At 44.8% G+C, this 17,575-nt stretch overlaps 1 protein-coding gene across 3 annotated transcripts in view; it reads right to left on the reverse strand.

Annotated features, from left to right (window-relative positions):
* Positions 1–17,575, reverse strand: part of TBC1D1 (TBC1 domain family member 1) — a 212,579-nt gene that overhangs the window by 12,294 nt on the left and 182,710 nt on the right. For all 3 annotated transcript variants that reach the window (XM_054997481.1, XM_054997480.1, XM_054997478.1), the window contains 2 exons: positions 11,842–12,086; positions 1,872–2,031 (listed from right to left, as the gene is read on the reverse strand). In XM_054997481.1, the coding sequence (XP_054853456.1) occupies positions 1,872–2,031; positions 11,842–12,086 (405 nt within the window). The remainder of the gene's footprint in view (positions 1–1,871; positions 2,032–11,841; positions 12,087–17,575) is intronic.

The raw sequence follows: 17,575 nt of genomic DNA on the forward strand, positions 1-17,575 counted from the left end.
GCTAGACAGATTAGTGACCCACTCAGAGTGGTGAACAAAATCAGTGTCCTTATTATCCCCACCATACAGGTGAGGAGCTGGGGCTGAGAGGAGGGGCTCACCCAAGGCCACCTACTGAGCTCAGGGCAGTCATGGGAATCCAATCAGCATTCTGCTGATTTGCAGTCCAACCTATTAACCACTATACTACAGAGATGCTGGACAAGATGTGCGCCAAGGTCATACTTTGCTTAGGGTGCCAGAAAACCTTGGGTCAGCTCTGGATGGGTTACTGTACCAACTTCACTTGGACTTGTGGTTCACCATATCCAAAAGGTTGGGAAGCACTGATCTAGAGTCCTTTCGTCATCTGGCTATGTGGTGTGTTCCATTGTCACTGTCCAGCAAGAAATGAAGTTCAGCAAGCAATAATAACTATTGCATCAAAATATTCTGCGATTCCACTATCTTCAAATTAGCTTTTGCCTCACAGTTTGTGTAGAGCTCTGATGTGTTTGAAGAACCTCCCAGAAGCTGGGTTAGATCTCACCTAGATTTCCACAGGCAGAAAGAGGGGGATGGTTTTTGCCAAATCCACTCCCCTAATGAAGCCTCTAATGCCCCCTGAAATGTTACTCTGGGGGGATGGGGGACCCCCAGGAATAGTTTGGGGGGGGGGTTGGAGGTCTCCCATGGGAGGGACATTGATAAGCACTGCCAACAATTGTCTTCTTTTATTATGCATATCCAAGATGAGGAATGTTGAAATATAACCTCAAAATCTGTTACACTTGGAAAGTCCACCCGTAAAATCAGCAGATTTAGGGAAAGATTAGGACTGCTGCCAAATTCCGCCAACCAGAGAATGTGGCCCCAAATATGCTATTCTATCAAATCTTTTCCCCAAATGGTAAAAAGACTTACCAAAACCATCAACAATGTTTTTGTCACATCCGCTTTATCAGGTCCCTAAAGGATGTTACACTTTTTAAAGTCTTTTAAAACGATGTTCCTGCCTACTCATCCGTCCTGGTTTTCAGCAATAGCTAATTCCTCTTTCATCACAATTCGCTAACTGTTCCCCAACTCTCGATGCATGAAATACTTTACAGACCAGCCCCTACGTTCATAATGTGCTCCTGCTGCCACAGCAACAAGCATTCTGCATTTCCCTATTTTAATCCTTTTGTACCCCAAAGCCTACTTGTATCCACAAGATTGCTTTGGTGCTTAAAACGGTAAATATTTATTTCCATCTAGACTTCTGTACCTGTTCAAAGTCAAAGGCACGTGCGTTCTCAAAGACAAACAACTCTGTGACCCACCAGTAGCAGACCCACCAGTACGCACTGGTGCCACCCTGAATGTGCACAGGAATGAGTTTGTGACCTTGCCCTAGAAATTTTATTAAATGGTTTTTGAAAAATTAAGTGCGTTTGTCACTAAAATCCTTATATCGCACAGATTACGGTTATCCTAGCACTTTCCAAAACATGAAAAATATCATAGCTTCAGCTATAGCTAATTGTGCTAATTAATTAATATGCACTTAAAAAACTGCCAAAACATTGGCCAATTCATGGATAGAATTAAATGAGCACTGAATAAAATTAAGTCGATCAGCAAAATAAACCATCTCTTCTTTAGTCACCAGATGCTCTAGAAACATTTAATACTTGAAAAAAAATCTGCATTTACAGTCATCTGACTCTATGACAACCACTTGTGCCTCTTTATTAGTGCATCATCTTGTAAAAGAAAAAGGAAAGTCTCTTTTGACGTGCAAGCAAACTATATCCTAAATACAGCAAGCAGACAAGCAGATATCTGAAATATGACGGGCGGATATCACACACGATTCCATGCTACCCTTGATAATAAGAAAGACTCACCAAATACTCTGGCCACAAATCCCAGCGGGAACTGAGAAGCAAACATTGTAAGAAACCAGGGGGCAGCGTATAGGCTAGGTCCAATTTCATGTGCTTCAAAATGATTGTAGAGGTCTCTGTGGTAATCATGAAGGAGCCGAGAAAGCTGATACATCTGGATCTGCAAGCAAATATAACAGGAAAAAACAGATGAAGCAGGAAGGCGGCGTTGCGCCCCTGGCTCTGAAGAGGGGCTCTGAAGATCCCTGTTGCTTCACAAAGTGTCTTCAGGCAAGCCGGCAAGACTAGAACAAAGGCGGGGCGGGGGTGGAAAAATTATCCTCATCTTCTGCATTCTAGTTTACCTGTATTTTTAGATATTTATACCCATTTTCCCTCCATAACGGGGACCTAAAGAGGCTTACAACATAGTTCTCCCATCTTCCTTTTAAAGCTTACAACAACCCTGAGAGGCAGATCAGACTGAAAGCGAGAGTGACTGGCCCAAAGTCAAACAGCCAGGTTCCATGGCAGTGGGAAAATTTCTACCTGGGTCTCCCAGATCTTAGTCTGACACAATGCCCACATTGGCTCTCCGAACCATGTGTGCTGATAGGGAAAGGAAAGTTGTACGAGGTTACAACAATGTGTTGTACATGCTCTATCTTCTGACAGTAGAATCCTAAACAGGATTTCACCCTTCGAAGCCCACTTTCATTGAATTTATTAGTGTTTAGGACTGCATTGAGAGTTTAAGATGTTACAATTCAGGAGCAATTCACACCCTATACCCAACACCTTCAATACAGCCATACTCGAGGAGAGATGGGCTTTAATTCCGAAGCCTTTTAAGTGGACTCCAACTTGGCTATAGAAAATGTGGAGGCCCATAAAGTACAAATAAAATCAGAACTGGGGTCTGCAATACAACATTCAAACATTTCTGAGTGACTCATCATAGTTAACCCTGACCTGGATAGCCCTGGTGAGCCTGATCTCATCAGATCTCAGAAGCTAAGCAGGATTGGCCTTGCTGGGACGGGAGACCTCCAGTGAAGACCAGGGATGCAGAGGCAAGCAATGGCCAACCACCTCTGTGAGTCTCTTGTCATGAAAACCCTGCCAGCGGTCGCCATAAGTCAGCTATGACTTGAGGGCTCTCCACCATCACCGTCATAGTCTAAATCTCCAATTATAAGCACATGCAATTGGACTGAAGTCCCATTTCATTCAGTGGAACTTGCTTCTCAGAAAGGATTTTTAGAATCACAGTATTGATATTCCTAAATTAGTACTGACACCAAGGACAGAAAGAAAAAGAAAACTGATAATCCAATAATGTATGTCCCAACCTATAATTTGAGGGTCAACAACAACAAATATTAAGGATGGGGGAGACTTGTCTTGGCAGTTGTATATGCAAAAAGGATCTAGGGGTCTTAGTAGACCATACACTGAATATGAGTCAGCAGTGTGATAGCTAAAAAGGCAAGTGTGATTTTGGGCTGTCTCAACAGAAGTATACTGTCCTGGTTATGTGACATGATGGTATCTACTCTGCTCTGATTAGACCTCACCTAGAGTATTGCGTTCAGTTTTGGGCACCACAATTTCAGAAGGCTATAGACAAGCTGGAATGTGTCCAGAGGAGGGCAACGAAGATGGTGAGGGGTCTGGAGGCAGCATTGTGACAGCAATGCTCAGTATGTTAAGCTTGGAAAGAAGACGACTGAGAGGTGACATGATGACCATCTTCGAGTACTTGAAGGTCTGTCATATAGAGGATGATGTAGAGTTGTTTTCCATTGCCCCAGAAGGTCGGACCAGAAGCAATGGGTTGAAATTAAATCAAGAGTTTTTGGATAAACATTAGGAAAAACCTCCTGACAGAACAGTCCCTCAGCAGAACAGACTTCCTCAGGAGGTGGTGAGCTCTCTGTTTTGGAGGTTTTTAAGCAGAGGCTAGATGGCCACCTGACAGCAATGCTGATTCTGTGAACCTGGGCAGATCATGAGAGGGAAGGGCAGGAGGGGTTACATCAGTGCTTAGTTCTCGTGGCCCCTTCTTACATGCCCAGAGTAATATCAATTGCTACTTTGGGGTCAGGTAGCAATTTTCTCCAGGCCAATTTGGCTAGGGATCTTGATGGTGTTTTGCCATCTACTGGGCACAGAGTAAGGGTCACTGAGGGGGTGTGCATGTGGGGAGGGGGTATTTTTGAATTTCCTGCATTGTGAAGGTGGGTTGGACTAGATGGCCCTAGAGGTCCCTTCCAACCCTATGATTCTGTTATTCTATAATGAAAGTACCATACAGTCCAAAGGCCAATGACCCAAATAGAGCAACTATCGATCAACCATGCTTGGGTCAGCATGCTTCACTGGTTGTATTTTTTAAACCTTTATGCTGGCAGTAGCAAACCTTGCTATTTGGAGAGTAATGGATTTGTTCTTATCTGCTAATAATGAAACTAATTTCTCCTCATCGGAGCTTCCTGGGAGACGAGATATAATGGTCCTCAAATATCTGCTGCATTCAGCCTCAAATCTTGGACACTGGAATGTGACACGGGACAAATCCTCAATGGACCTATAGTCCCAGGAGCAGACTCTTTCACTATATGGCATCCCATTAGAGCAGACTGAGAGCTGTAGAATACCTAGGCATGCCTTAGGGGAGGCCTTTCTGTACTCATAATTTGTTATAACTGGAAGACTCGGGAGGAAGGAACTGCCTATAAAGTAGGGTTGCTCTCAAAGTGTCCACTGGTCCAGCATCAGTTTGAGTATTCTGATCCAACCATCTTTGCTTTACTAAGCTCGGCTGCATAGAATCCAGGGGACCTTAAATATTCTTCTGAGAACCCAAGGCTAGCTGCTAACCTCAATACAAAGCTGCACCATGAGTTGTCCTTCATCTTTCTATATACCGAAGACAAAAGGCCTGGAGATGTTTATAAGCTGATTTTCAGCCAATGTTAATGGCTGCTTTATGGACTGAGGTTATTATTGAGGGTAGAGAGAATTCTATTCTAACTACAGCTGACAATGTTGAAGAAGGAACAGCTAACAGCAGGAGGACAAATTTGTTCTGAGCAACTTCTAAAGACTGGAGATTTCCAGAGCCCCAAACTGGTGCTCCATATAGAAGCTGAGGCAGTAATTTCATTTTATAAGGTTGGAGAAATCAGGCATCACCCTTTCTTCCTATAAAATCTTGGAATACTAAGAACCGCTTTTTCAAGGTTATTCTTAGCATCATCAATAGGGGCTGTCCAAGAGCCTGACTGATGGACCCCTAAATATTTAGAGCTAGAAACCTGTTTGAGAGGTTTCTCATTCATTGTCCATGTGCTCTTCTATTAAAAACCATAATTTTGGTTTTTATCATAATTTATATTAAGTAGGTTTTTTTTACAATAAGAGCTGAACTGTTTCAGCAACCTTCTAAGAGCAATTTGAGTACAGGAAATTAGCAGTGTGTCATCTTCATAAAGCAAAATTGAAATGGCTTTTCCACCAACTCTTAATGGGAAAAATTGGGATCCCAACAGGTATTCTACCATATCATTTGTGTATAGATTAAAAGTATTAAAAAGTAACGGGGCCAAAATGCAACCGTGATGTACACCTTTTGAGTGAGACAGTTAACCATATACACCTAATCTGATTTTTAAACTGGTGTCCATGTAAAGGCCTTCTATACTCTCTAGCAACCTATAATCTATAATCATATTAATTAATTTTCTCCACAAATGACATCTTGAGATGGAATAAGATGTGGCTTTGAGACCAATAAATGCCACATACAGTTGCCTAGATGGTCTATTTGAATATTTAATAAGATGTTGTTATAGGAGGCAACGGTTGAATGCCCCAGTCTAAATTTGCTCTCACGTTAACAAGTTGTTTTCAATTACCCATGTCTCCAGCTTCTATAGAAGTTTTGTATAAAACTTTCCTATTACATCCAGCAGGCTTACTGATCCGTAATTAGCTGGGCCATACACTCCCCTCTTTCACATAAATTGGCATGACAATACAAGAGGTCCATTCCTGGAGGAACCTACTAAACATATTTATATATGTAAATAGGGTAGCTAAAACAGACCTTTGGACACTTACTGAGAAGGGTCCTTCTCCTCTGAGAGCAGGCGGACATCTTGAGTTGTTTCCTTTCACCCAATCAGGGAGGCAGAAAGTAAAAAAAAACTTTCCCTCCTCTTCCTCTTGGAGCCTAGGAACGCCCCTTTTTGCCTCAGTTCTGGAGACTCCACAAGCAGTAAGTCTTTCCTCCTTCAGGTGCTCTCGAACACTCATGAGATTTGATATCTTGATCTCATAACCTGGAATTGAAGAATTAATAGAAAAGAGCAGTAGCGGACTAGGAGTGGAAGGAGAAACAGAGAACATGAGAGAACACAGCGTCTACTGCAAGAAAGAAAGGTAGACGAGGAAGCTTGGGAGGGGCAAGATGTCCTCCTGCTCTCAGAGGAGAAGGACCCTTCTCGGTAAGTGTCCAAGGGTCCATTCTCCCTTTGAGGCGGAGGACATCTTGGGTGCTCCCAAAGCAGTTATTCCTTCAAGGGTGGGAGAAGCTCCTCATCCTGCAGTACATGTTGAAGAACTCGCCTTCCAAAAGCTGCATCCGTAGAGTCAAAGATGTTCGGCTTGTAGTGTCGTATGGACATGGAAACTGAGGACCAAGTGGCCGCCTTACAGACCTCTTCCACAGAGGCGCCATTGAAGAAAGCTGCATTAGTTGCTGCACTTCTCAGCGAATGGGCTGTGATCACTTGTGGTAGTTCCCTATTACACACCCTATACGCTTCCACAATGCAAGATCTAATGCTCTTCCTGATTGTTGCTGACGAGGATTGGGAGGAGCAATATTAATGAAGAGCTAATCCAACTGCCTGATCGATTCAGTCCTGGTGAAGTATGACTTGAGGGCTCGTCTTACATCTAGATGGTGCCAATCCTGCTCTTTGGAATGTGCAGGATTGGGGTAGAAAGATGGAAGATCGATCTCCTGCATCTTGTGAAATCTAGAATTGGACTTGGGAAGAAAAGTGGGGTCCATCCAGAGAACCACCTTATCCCGGTGGAAGATGCATAGGTTGGGCTTGACCGACAGCGTTCCCAGTTCTGAAATTCACCTGCAGATGTGATGGCCACCAGGAAGATAGTCTTGAGTTTCAGCCACTTCGGGAGAGGGATCTGAGTGGTTAAAAGGGTGGTTTGGTTAAGGCCGACAAAACAACATGAAGTCTCCAAGTGGGAAAGTGATGGATCACTGGAGGGCTCAACAAGGCTGCACCTCTCAGGAATCACTGAATGTGAGGATGTCTAGAAATCCTGAAGCCCTCTACCACAGGAAGAACAGAGGACAAGGCTGCCACTTGCTTATAAGGTGTGGCCGGTTTAAGGCCAGCCTCCAGACCATGCTGAAGAAAATCCTAGATCGACATGACTGAAGGGTGCAGGAAGTTGACCTTCTTTCTCTTGGCCCAACGGGTGAAGGCTTTCCACGCTGTATTGTATATCCTAATCGTTGGTTTTCTTCTGGACGCTAGAAAAGTGCGTATTACCTGAAGAAGATACTTCAAGTTGGCTAGGTACTGCCTCTCAATTTCCATGCGGTCAGACACATCCAATCTGGATGGGGATGCCACACAGGACCTTGCTGAAGGAGATCTGGTACCGTTGGGAGACACATGGGAGGGAAACTAGACATTGACTGGATTGTGGAGAACCATGGTCTCCTTGGCCACCATGGTGCTACCAGGATCACTTCCATGTCTCACTCCATTATCCTCCTCAGAAGCTTGAGAAGGACCAGGATCGGTGGGAAGGCATATAACAGTTCCCTGGGCCACGGGGAAGAGAGGGCGTCGGTCTCCTCCACCTGAGGGTGCAGGAACCTGGAGAAAAACCTTGGAATTTGATGATTCCCAGGGGCCGCAAACAATTCCAAAATCGGGGTCCCGAATTGGTCCATTATCAGCAGAAAAGTCTCCCTCTTGAGGGCCCACACCCCCGGGTGAATGGTCTGTCTGCTTGACCAATCAGCTTGTATGTTGGCTGTGCCCCTGATGTGTTCTGCTTGCAGGGAAGAGAGGTTGGCCTCTGCCTAGTACAGGATTTTCATGTATTCTTTGTGAAGCTCGGGGGAGCATGTGCCCCCCTGGTGATTGATATACGCCTTGGCTGAAATATTGTCGGTCCATACTAGAATGTCCTTGCCAGTGATGTCCTGGCTGAAGTGCGAAAGAGTGAGTTGAATAGCCCTTATCTCTAGGAGATTGATGGGTAGATGTGCCTCCTCCTGGGACCAGATGCCCTGTGCTGGTTTGTCCTCCAAAATCATCCTCCAGCCGGCTAGACTGGCATTGGTGAATAACTGTAGTCTTGGAGAATTGAGAAAGGACATCCCTTGGCGCAGATTGGAGGGCAAGGTCCACCACCTGAGACTTGTCTTGATGTTCTGAGGAATTGTGAGTTGTAGATCGATTCTGGACACAATTAGAGATTGGAACCATCTGAGAAATGAAGTGAGTTCTCGGGTATGTAGGCGGCCCCAATCCAAGGCCTCGCAGTTTGCCAACTAACGACGTCCATTCGTTTGGACAACGTCATAAGAGATGTGGAAGCACCTCGTACCACTAGGTTGGCTAACTCCTTGGTCCTCTGGATCTTCTCCGATGGAAGAAAAAGACAGCCTTCCTTGGCGTCGACTATCAGATGCAGATGAAGTAGCCTCTGAGAGGGGTGCAGGGAGCATTTTGACAGGTTGATCAGGAAGCTGAGTTCTTGCAGAAAGAGGATGGTGGTCCGAGTGTCAGACACAGCCTTCTCTTTGTAGTCCGCCCAGAGAAGCAGGTCGTCTAAATAGGGATGAATGTGGATCCCCCGCTGTCGTATCCGGATTATGGGGTTAATAAGGACCTTGGAGAAGACCCTGGGGGCCGTGGCAAGACCAAACAGAAGTGCTTTGAATTGGAAATGACGTCCGTCCATGTGGAACCTCAGAAACCTGTGATGAGCTGGGTGAATCCGGATATACAGATATGCCTCGGTAAGGTCTACTGAGGTAAGGAACTCTCTTGAGCTCAGGGCTTCCGAAACCGACCTTAAGGTTTCCACGCGAAAGTGCCTCAGCTTTATGAAATGGTTTACACATTTTAAGTCCAAGATGGCCGTCCAATCTCCGTTTCTCTTTGGCACTGTGAAAAAAAGAGAGTACACTCTGGAGCCCTGCTCTCGAGATGGGACGGGTTCTATCGCCCTGATGTTCAGGAGATGTTGAACTGCTTTTAGGGTGATGGTTCTCCTTTGACGACTTTTGTGTAGTAGGGAAGATAGAAAACGATCCGGATGGTAAGACTTGAACTCTATCAAATATCCTTTGGAGACTACTTCCAGGGTCCAGGCATCTGCCTTCGACCCCTCCCAGGCTTGATGGAAAAACTAGTCTCCCTGCCACTGGATCTGGAGGCAAGTCAGGATTTTTGATTCTTAGAGTCATACTCCTGTCTGTCCCCCTGCTGCTGATGCTGTCTGTTGGCTCTGAAGCTGAAGTTGGTTCTCTTGAAAGGTTGCTTGTTAATGTTCCAGGAGGAATGCTTGGAGTCCTGACGTGGTCTCGCCAAGGAGTGGTGTGTACGAAAGGACTGATTGTTGAAGGGTCGTCTGTCCAGTTGTCCAATAGACCTGGGGAGGGCCTTCTTCTTGTCCTTTGTCTCCACGAGCACCTTCTCCAAGGCATCCCCGAATAGCTTGCCCCTTGGAAAGGATATGCCATCAGGATAAATTTGGATCTGAGGTCAGCAGGCCACTCTCTTAACCAGAGAAGCCTCCTAGCAACCACCGCTGAGGCTATGGCCCTGGAGGAAAAGGTGAGTGCGTCTAGGGTAGTGTCAGCCGTGAAGGCAGCTGCTTTCATGATTCTGTTTGCTCCTTCTAAAAGGCGTTTTTGGTTGTCTGGGAGAAGCTGGATCAGCTTACGTAACCACAGCACAGATGCTCTGGATACTATGGATGCAGAGGAAGAGGCCCTGATTGCCATGGCTGCCGCTTTGTGGGCTCTCCAAAGAGCCGATTCATCTTTTCTGTCCATGTTGTCTCGAACAGAACCCCAGCCATCCTCGGACAGAAGGCCTGAGGACTGAAGGGCGGCCACAGGAGCGTAGATCCGTGGAACCTGTAAAAGCTCATTCGCATAAGATGGTAAGGCGTACAATTTTTAAGGGAGTTTGAACATTGTTTACTAGATGCTGGAGCAGCCCATTCTGCTCTTAACTGCCTTTTGAAGTAGGGAAAGGGAAGACTTTTTCCGGGGTATCTGCCCTGGGGAAGAACTCCTTGCACCCACAGGGTCTAGAAGTGGTCTTACTCTCCCCAGTAGCATCTTCCTCCCCTTTTTGCTTCTCTTGGAGCTCTGGAGCCGCCAGAGCCTTGGTTAGCAGGTACTGGTAGTCCTCAGGCCTAAACAACCTGTCTGACTGATCAGGCATAACAGTTTCCTGTTCCTCCTCCTCTTCAGAGAGGAATTCTCCCTCTTCGCCTTCCTCACTGCCTGAAAAGGTTTTCCCCTACCACCATATAAGCCTTGTCCCTAGATGAGAGTGGGGCAGACTTCTGAGTGGCTTTAGTAGGCCATTGATTGATTGATTGATTGATTACATTTATAGCCCGCCCTCCCCGCAAGCAGGCTCAGGGTAGGTGGGTGCAATGAAGTTTACTCAGGGGGGAAGGGGGAATGGAGGAGGACTTGCTAGCTGCCTCTAAAGAGGGTTGGCAGAAGTTGTTAATCTCTTCCCTCATAGTTTGGCATAGAAGGGACAGAAACTCGCCTTGTAAAAGGGACCCAGGCTGCTATTTACGTTACCCATCCCTTGGGTGCTGGAACCAGCCGATTGCAGGGTAGAAGGGCCTGCTGAACAATCTCCTGCTGGGAGGTTGGTGACCGCGGCACCCAGAGTCGCGTGGGACTTGGCGCGAACGCCATTGCTGTTTCCTGCCAAATCTGCAGCTGCTGCAACAGACAGCGTCCTCCACTCTGCTATGTGGAGGACGCCTCCACTCTCTGCTCCACTTGGATCCGGCTCTGTCGGATCCAAGTCCTGTTGCTTGTGACGGGGTCTCTTGGATGAAGTACGCGGCTTACCAGCCGGAAAGGTGCCGGGATGCCATTCAAGCCTGGTTGGCAAGATGGTACCGGTTGATGGGGTTGCTTCTGCCACTGATCCAGCCGTCAGTGGGCTTTCCTCACTGCCCTCCATAAAGCTGTCTTCGGAGTCCCGGGACTCCATATCCTCTGCCGCCTTGGAGTGGGTGAGGGCAGAGGGGTGGGTGAGCAGAAGGAATGAAAGAGGTGGGGAGGAAAGGGAGAAAGAGAAAGCCGAGCAGCTCAAGTGGTGAAAAAGGGAACTAGAAGAGGAAGAGGTGAGGAAAATCAGGAGTAAGCAGGAAAGATAAAGAACTACAGACAGCAGGTTGGCAGAGAATCTGTAGCCACAACTGCTCTCCCTGGTGGCAGGAAACAACTGAGGCACAAAAGGGCATTCCTAGGCTCCAAGAGGAAGAGGAGGGAAAGGGTTTTTTTACTTCCTGCCTCCCCGATTGGGTGAAAGGAAACAACCCAAGATGTCCTCTGCCTCAGAGGGAGAACAGGCCCCCACCAGTCCTGGAAAGGGAAGAAAGGGAAGAAAGGGAAGAAATCTGAGAGTCACTGATACAACCTCTACAACAGCTGAAACCTTAATATAGCATTCTGGATAGTATGAAGAAGGGGTTTTTGAGAAGAGAGACTCAAATTCAAGTCACTCTCTGACAATGTCCCCCTGTTGCACCTGTCCCATCAAATCCTCCTGAAAGCACATGTTATAGACATCACAGACATTTCACTTAACTCTTTCTATACCATGTGGTGAAAAAAATGAATTAAAATTTGATTCCTTTTCAACAAAACACAAGCAGTTCTTCTCACTTGTAAAATTGTCATGTCGGGTCGATACTGTTTCCTAAGGCCGACGTCAAACATGAGGAACTTAAGCATATTGAAAGCCTCTTCTTCAGTCATATGGAGCAACAGCACACCCGCCACAAAGCTCAGTCCCTGGCAGTAGCCTACTTCCAGATCCAGGAGGGAATAGGCCTTCAGTATATTGTAGAGTGACAGCTGCCCTGCTCCAAGTTGGGCTGAGAAGTACGGGTGGGTCGGAAAGGTGCGTCCTGAGAAAAGAGTAACAAGGTCAGGATTCAGGAATATAGACGCACTCAATAAAAAGCAAACCTGCTGTGGGGTGAGTCAAATAAAGAACGCATTTCCAGCTGCCTTTACCTAAGATACTGTAGGGCTAAAAGCCTTTGCTGCTGTTGATCCTTTGCCTTAAAGCCAATATGAACTTTGCACTCTAAATAAAAACAGCACGAACCTTCTTGACCTAAAAAAGATATCCGTTTGTTTAAAGCAAGATCTGAGTCTGGAAGGAACTGTGCATCTTGGCCAGGGTGTCTCCTTGCACCAAAAATCAAACCAGAAGCTTTTCTGTATTATTTGACCAGGAGTTCTGTGCCTGTTTCCCTAGGGGATTCTCTCAGACTCTCCACTTCATCAAACACAGTTGTATGAGTTAAAGGTTTTCTTTAGATATTGCTTCCTAGAAGTGCACTTGTACATAGTAATTGCCATTTACCATTTAAGAATACCTTTATTGGCATAACAACGTGAACATGCACAGCCAGCAGGAATACAAGACCACCATTGCCCGAATATTTAAACCACTCTTCTCCTCTTGGATGCACAACAGAGGAATTTAGCCATGGACTCAATGGCCTCATGGTTTTGGGTGAACATTAGGAGGAAAGTCTTACTGACATCAGATTGTCCTTCATGATTTTGCAGAAGAGGTTCTAAATACAAGGCACGGATATCACAATAAAATAAACAATACAGAAGAACGTATTCAGCACTTTCCACCTCCCTCAGACCACAGGCACAAAGCCTAGTGGAGTATGGGATTTTCTTGAACCTCCTGTTCAATACGACAGAAGGAAGAATGTTAAACCAAGCTAACATGAATGCTCTCCCAAGGTAAGGGGAAGTCAGACACAAGAAATACTCTGCCAAGGAACCATTGGGAAAGGTCCCCCATCTCAAAGGGGAGCATCTACCAGAGGCAAAGCTTCTCAGTTCTTGTGCCTCAATATCTATGAGTGTTTGATTGAAGCAAATGCGGACATCTCTGTAAGGTAAACTAGTTCATCCAGACTACGTGTCAGTCCTATGACTGTACTCCAAAGCCCCTCACAGCAAGCACGCAGGTGCATTGGTTGAAGAAACTTCATTCAGAGATCTATTCAGTTCAGGTGTACACTCATCGGTAGAAGTTGGCAGAAGTGATTATTCAAACAATAGGACTACTGATTATAGGGGATGTTCTCCCACCCACTGGCCCATTTGCATTCAGGCGCGAAAACCCAAAAAGTTACATGAGAACAGATTAGTTTAGTCTAGACAAAGCACAGAGTGGAATCATTCCCTCATGTGAAATGATACATTTCAGTACACAGCTGCAGCTCCAGTCCAAGGACACTCAGAAGTGAAAGCACATATTGCTTAGAGATAACAAAGGGACCACTGGCTCCTCTGGAAATTAATATTAGCAGTCTAGACACCCTCAGGTGACTTATATAAAATGCATAAAATACAGTATTTAACTTTGGCATTATATCAGTATAAGAATAAGATGTAGTGTAAGATGCAGAACACAATGATGGCATGGATGGTTATATCACTCTCAGTATAAGATGCAGAACACAACAATGGCATGGATGCTTGCATACGTGACACTAAGCCCAATTAGAGAGATTTCCCCCCCATATCAGCTAGCCAAGTAGATGACTGGTGATCGGTTAGCATGTGTGCAATGAGGCTATTGGGGCTGCTTCTAAAGTGCAGCCGCAAGCAAAATTTTATTGTTCAGATCCATGCTTTTGTCTCCAAACGTCTTTGGTTGGTCTCCAAGCATATAGCTACATAAGGCACACATGCTGGCAGCCCTAAAATTTTCCTTAGAAAATTAGATTGTATTCGTTCTACTGCTTTATTAAAAGCTGTGATCCAGATTGGAATGCCATAGCGCAATTTAGTACTAATTTTATGATTGAACACTCTAAGGGCTGCAGGTACATATTGATTTCCCTTAGTATAAAAGAAGTGTGTGATCGCTAGTACATTACTATTCACAGAATTTATTATTTCTTTTTTGTGGGTTACCCAACTAGCTCTATAATGGAAATGCATTCCTAGTAGCAATTGCCTGGAATGCCAAAGCCAAGTCTTTCCCAAGAGGTTATACCTCCAGTCCCCTCCCCCCATATCAAACAAGAGTCAGTTGAAGTCAGCGAAGGTCCTGAAAGAGATGCAGAGCTGCGTTTCCCAAGGTCGGTTCCCGGACTGCACTGATAACACCACTCAACCCAAGCAAAGCGTAGTCAAGATACAGTGAAGGAGGAAAGCTACACTATTACCCATCCCCCCCAATAGATATACACTCACATATATGGCAGGCAGGCTGGCTGGCCTGTCTGAAAATATGTGGGTTTTTTTTACAAGTGCCACTGAAGTTCATAGATCCTTGACTTGGAATACAAACTTCAGCAGCTCATAATCAAACGAGCTCAGAGTGGTGCTGCAGGGGGAGGAAAGGCTCCTGCTCTTCCCCTAATGCTATTTTCTTGCATGAAAACTGTGTGATGGGAGTTATTGCACTGATTTTGCAGCTCCACATGGAGAATCTGCACAGATTCCCCACATGGAGCAGCAAAGTTGGGAAAATAACCCCTCCCCCGTCCCCCTCACATGCTGTTTTAGTGGAGGAGAATGGTTGTGGGGAAGGGGAGCGCTCTCTCCCCTTGAGGGTGTCATTCTGAGCTCCCTTTTTTTTATACAGCAGCTACAAATGTTCAGGGGTCAAAGGGATCCGGGTCAAAAAAGATCTACGTAGTTTGACCCTTCGGAGGCAGAGAAAGAGTCATATTTTTTTCTCTCAAAAACCAAAGCACGCTCAACAAAAAAAAGTTGATTCTTACTTCCCTTCTAATGGAAGTGATTTTGCAAGCCTCCTGCTTGATAAGTCTTACCCCACCCTTCACTTTCTCAAAAGTTGCATCTACTGAGAGGGGTGTTGCTTTCCCATGTATTACCAGAGCTCTTGGTTCAGGGAAGGTAAAGCCCAGAGCCAGGTCTTCCTACACAGACTAAGCTTCATGTATTCCATGCAAGGCAGGCGACGTTTGGCTTCTGGGTCTGGCTGCTCACGGCCCAGGCTGGCAGGGAACCATGAGCTTCTGCAAAGGTTGTGTGTTTTGCTTCCTAACTGGAAGAGCAGCTCTGCAGCAACCTTTCTGCCCAAAGTAGGAGTTGTTCCAATGCATGCTTGAACAGTTTGATGCAACGTTTCCTGTTTGGCAGGGACACCTGCCTGGCAAAAAAAGAGCCACATTGAAAGCACGGACTGGCTAGAATGGGAATGAGAAATTCAGACTGGAAAAGCTGAGTTCAAGAGGATAGAGAGCAAGGGGAAAGGGAAGAAAATCATGCTCCGGCATGGGTATTTCCAAAAGATAGCTCTCACCAGGGCTTTTTTTCTGGGAAAAGAGGTGATGGAACTCTCTATTGTCACATGTGTGTGCGCAAAGCATGCATGCACTCCCGGAAATGTGCGATGATGTCACTTCTGGAAGTGATGCTGCTTCCTGGAACCCAGCACAATGCATTACAATGAGATAAATGTTAGTAAGCTTGGGAAATTACACTATTATGAGAAAGGGTTTTTTTTCATTTCTGTATCCTCTACAAAAAGTGAAATCTTCCATTCCCTTTCCCAAACATTTCATTTCTTTGGAATCATATTTTAAAATATGCAAGAAGGAGGGGGCCTCTAAAAATCCAAAACTCATCTCACAAGTCTAAATGCTAACATTCCCTCTGCCAGCATAGAAAAAAAATTCCAGAATTCTTTCTCAAAATTCCACAGAGTCTGAAATTCCTAATCTAATGAATAGTGAATTTTCAAATTTTCAGAGAGGGTTTTGATTTACTGGAGCAAGTCAAAATTAGATACTCAGTTTTAGCTGCATTAGATTTATACCTCATTTAAAATGGCTTTTTTTGTTGCTTGCCAACTCTACCTTTCCAATCGCTAAGCTAAACTGTTGTGACATTGTGAAATGCTCATAAATATTCCAATGTCTCAGACAAACAATATTTCAGTGATGTTAATCAGCTGAGGGTGGGGAGAACCATTTGAGTTACAGCTATTAAGACATAAGAACACCGATATGCTGGACTTCCGGAATGGCAGCAGTGAGAATCAGTTGTGTCTAGGGAGAGCTCCTCAAGACATAGCTGATCTGCCCCGTCTGGAGCGGTCCAGAGGCTTTTGGACTCCTAGGGGGACTTTGGAGAAGACCCCTGAAGCTTTGGATGCTTTTTGGGAGGAGATCCTTGGATGCAGCCAAGGATAATCTCTCCAAAACAAATCCTTTTGCTCAAGATGGAAGCAGAGCCATCATGGCATTTAACTACTACCCTCTGGTAAAGCTACACTATCTCTATCTGCAAGGACTTTCTGTTTACAATTGCCACTGATAACCTCCTCGGCTGGATGTGCGAGTTTCATTAATTAGTCGTGAATTGTTTGGGAAATTGACTTTACAGCTTAATTAGTAGACAATCCAAATTTACTGATTCAGAAAAAGAAGACGCTGGAATTTCAACATTGTTAATTAGAAAATATTTTTACTTATAAGTGTTATGGATAAAAGCTAAATACGGAAAATAATTTAATAAGATGGGATTGTTAATATAACAATTAACTGAAAATTGCTGGTGCATGTTATGGTTTATGGCTTTATGATTTCCCTTGCTCCTGCCTCTTCCGTTATCTGTTCTATACATCGAATGTGCAAGTTGGTGCTGGAGGGATAGTGGAATCAACGGTTTAGGTTCACTGGAGATATGAGTTCAAAGAAAATGAAGTTTTAAGAACTACTTTAGAGGAAAACACAGTGAAAAAAAAATCCTTTGTGTCTCTTTCTTTCTGGAGAGAATCCCGGCCCCCGCTTCCCTCTTATCTTGGGGTTAGACAGTAACTCTTCAAAACAAAAGCTGTTTACGTGTAGCTGAGTTTGACCAAAAATAACCTTACCAGATAATGACATCTACTGAAGAAGGAGTGATGATGGGGATGCTACAAAAAAACAGAACTGAACTACAGGATTCTCTACAGCTGATCATACAAGCAACCGTGAATCAAGTAAACAGCGCATTGGATCAAGTCATGGACCAAGTTGAAAACTTGAAAATGGAAATCGTAGAGCTGAAAGTTATAATGAATGGCAAGCAATCTCAACCTGTTGAAATTCAAGAGGTAGTAGATTTGAAACAGGGAACTGATATACAAAGTCCTAAAATAATAGCTCTTCAGCAAAAACCTAAATAGAATTACGAAAAAGAATGGAATGTAGAAAGATCAACAAATAAGCAAAGATTACAAAAGGGACCCAGAAAACAAAGAGAAGATATGAAGAAGAGGGCAGAGGAGCCTTTGGAAGACTTAAAGGAAGACAAGTTGGAAGATGCTCTGCTACACTACATATCTCAATTTCAAGCCAGTCGAAGCTACATCAACCAGTACCTGTTTAAGGATTTGAAT

Source organism: Eublepharis macularius, chromosome 14 (genome assembly GCF_028583425.1).
Source record: "Eublepharis macularius isolate TG4126 chromosome 14, MPM_Emac_v1.0, whole genome shotgun sequence".
NCBI lineage: Eukaryota > Metazoa > Chordata > Lepidosauria > Squamata > Eublepharidae > Eublepharis > Eublepharis macularius.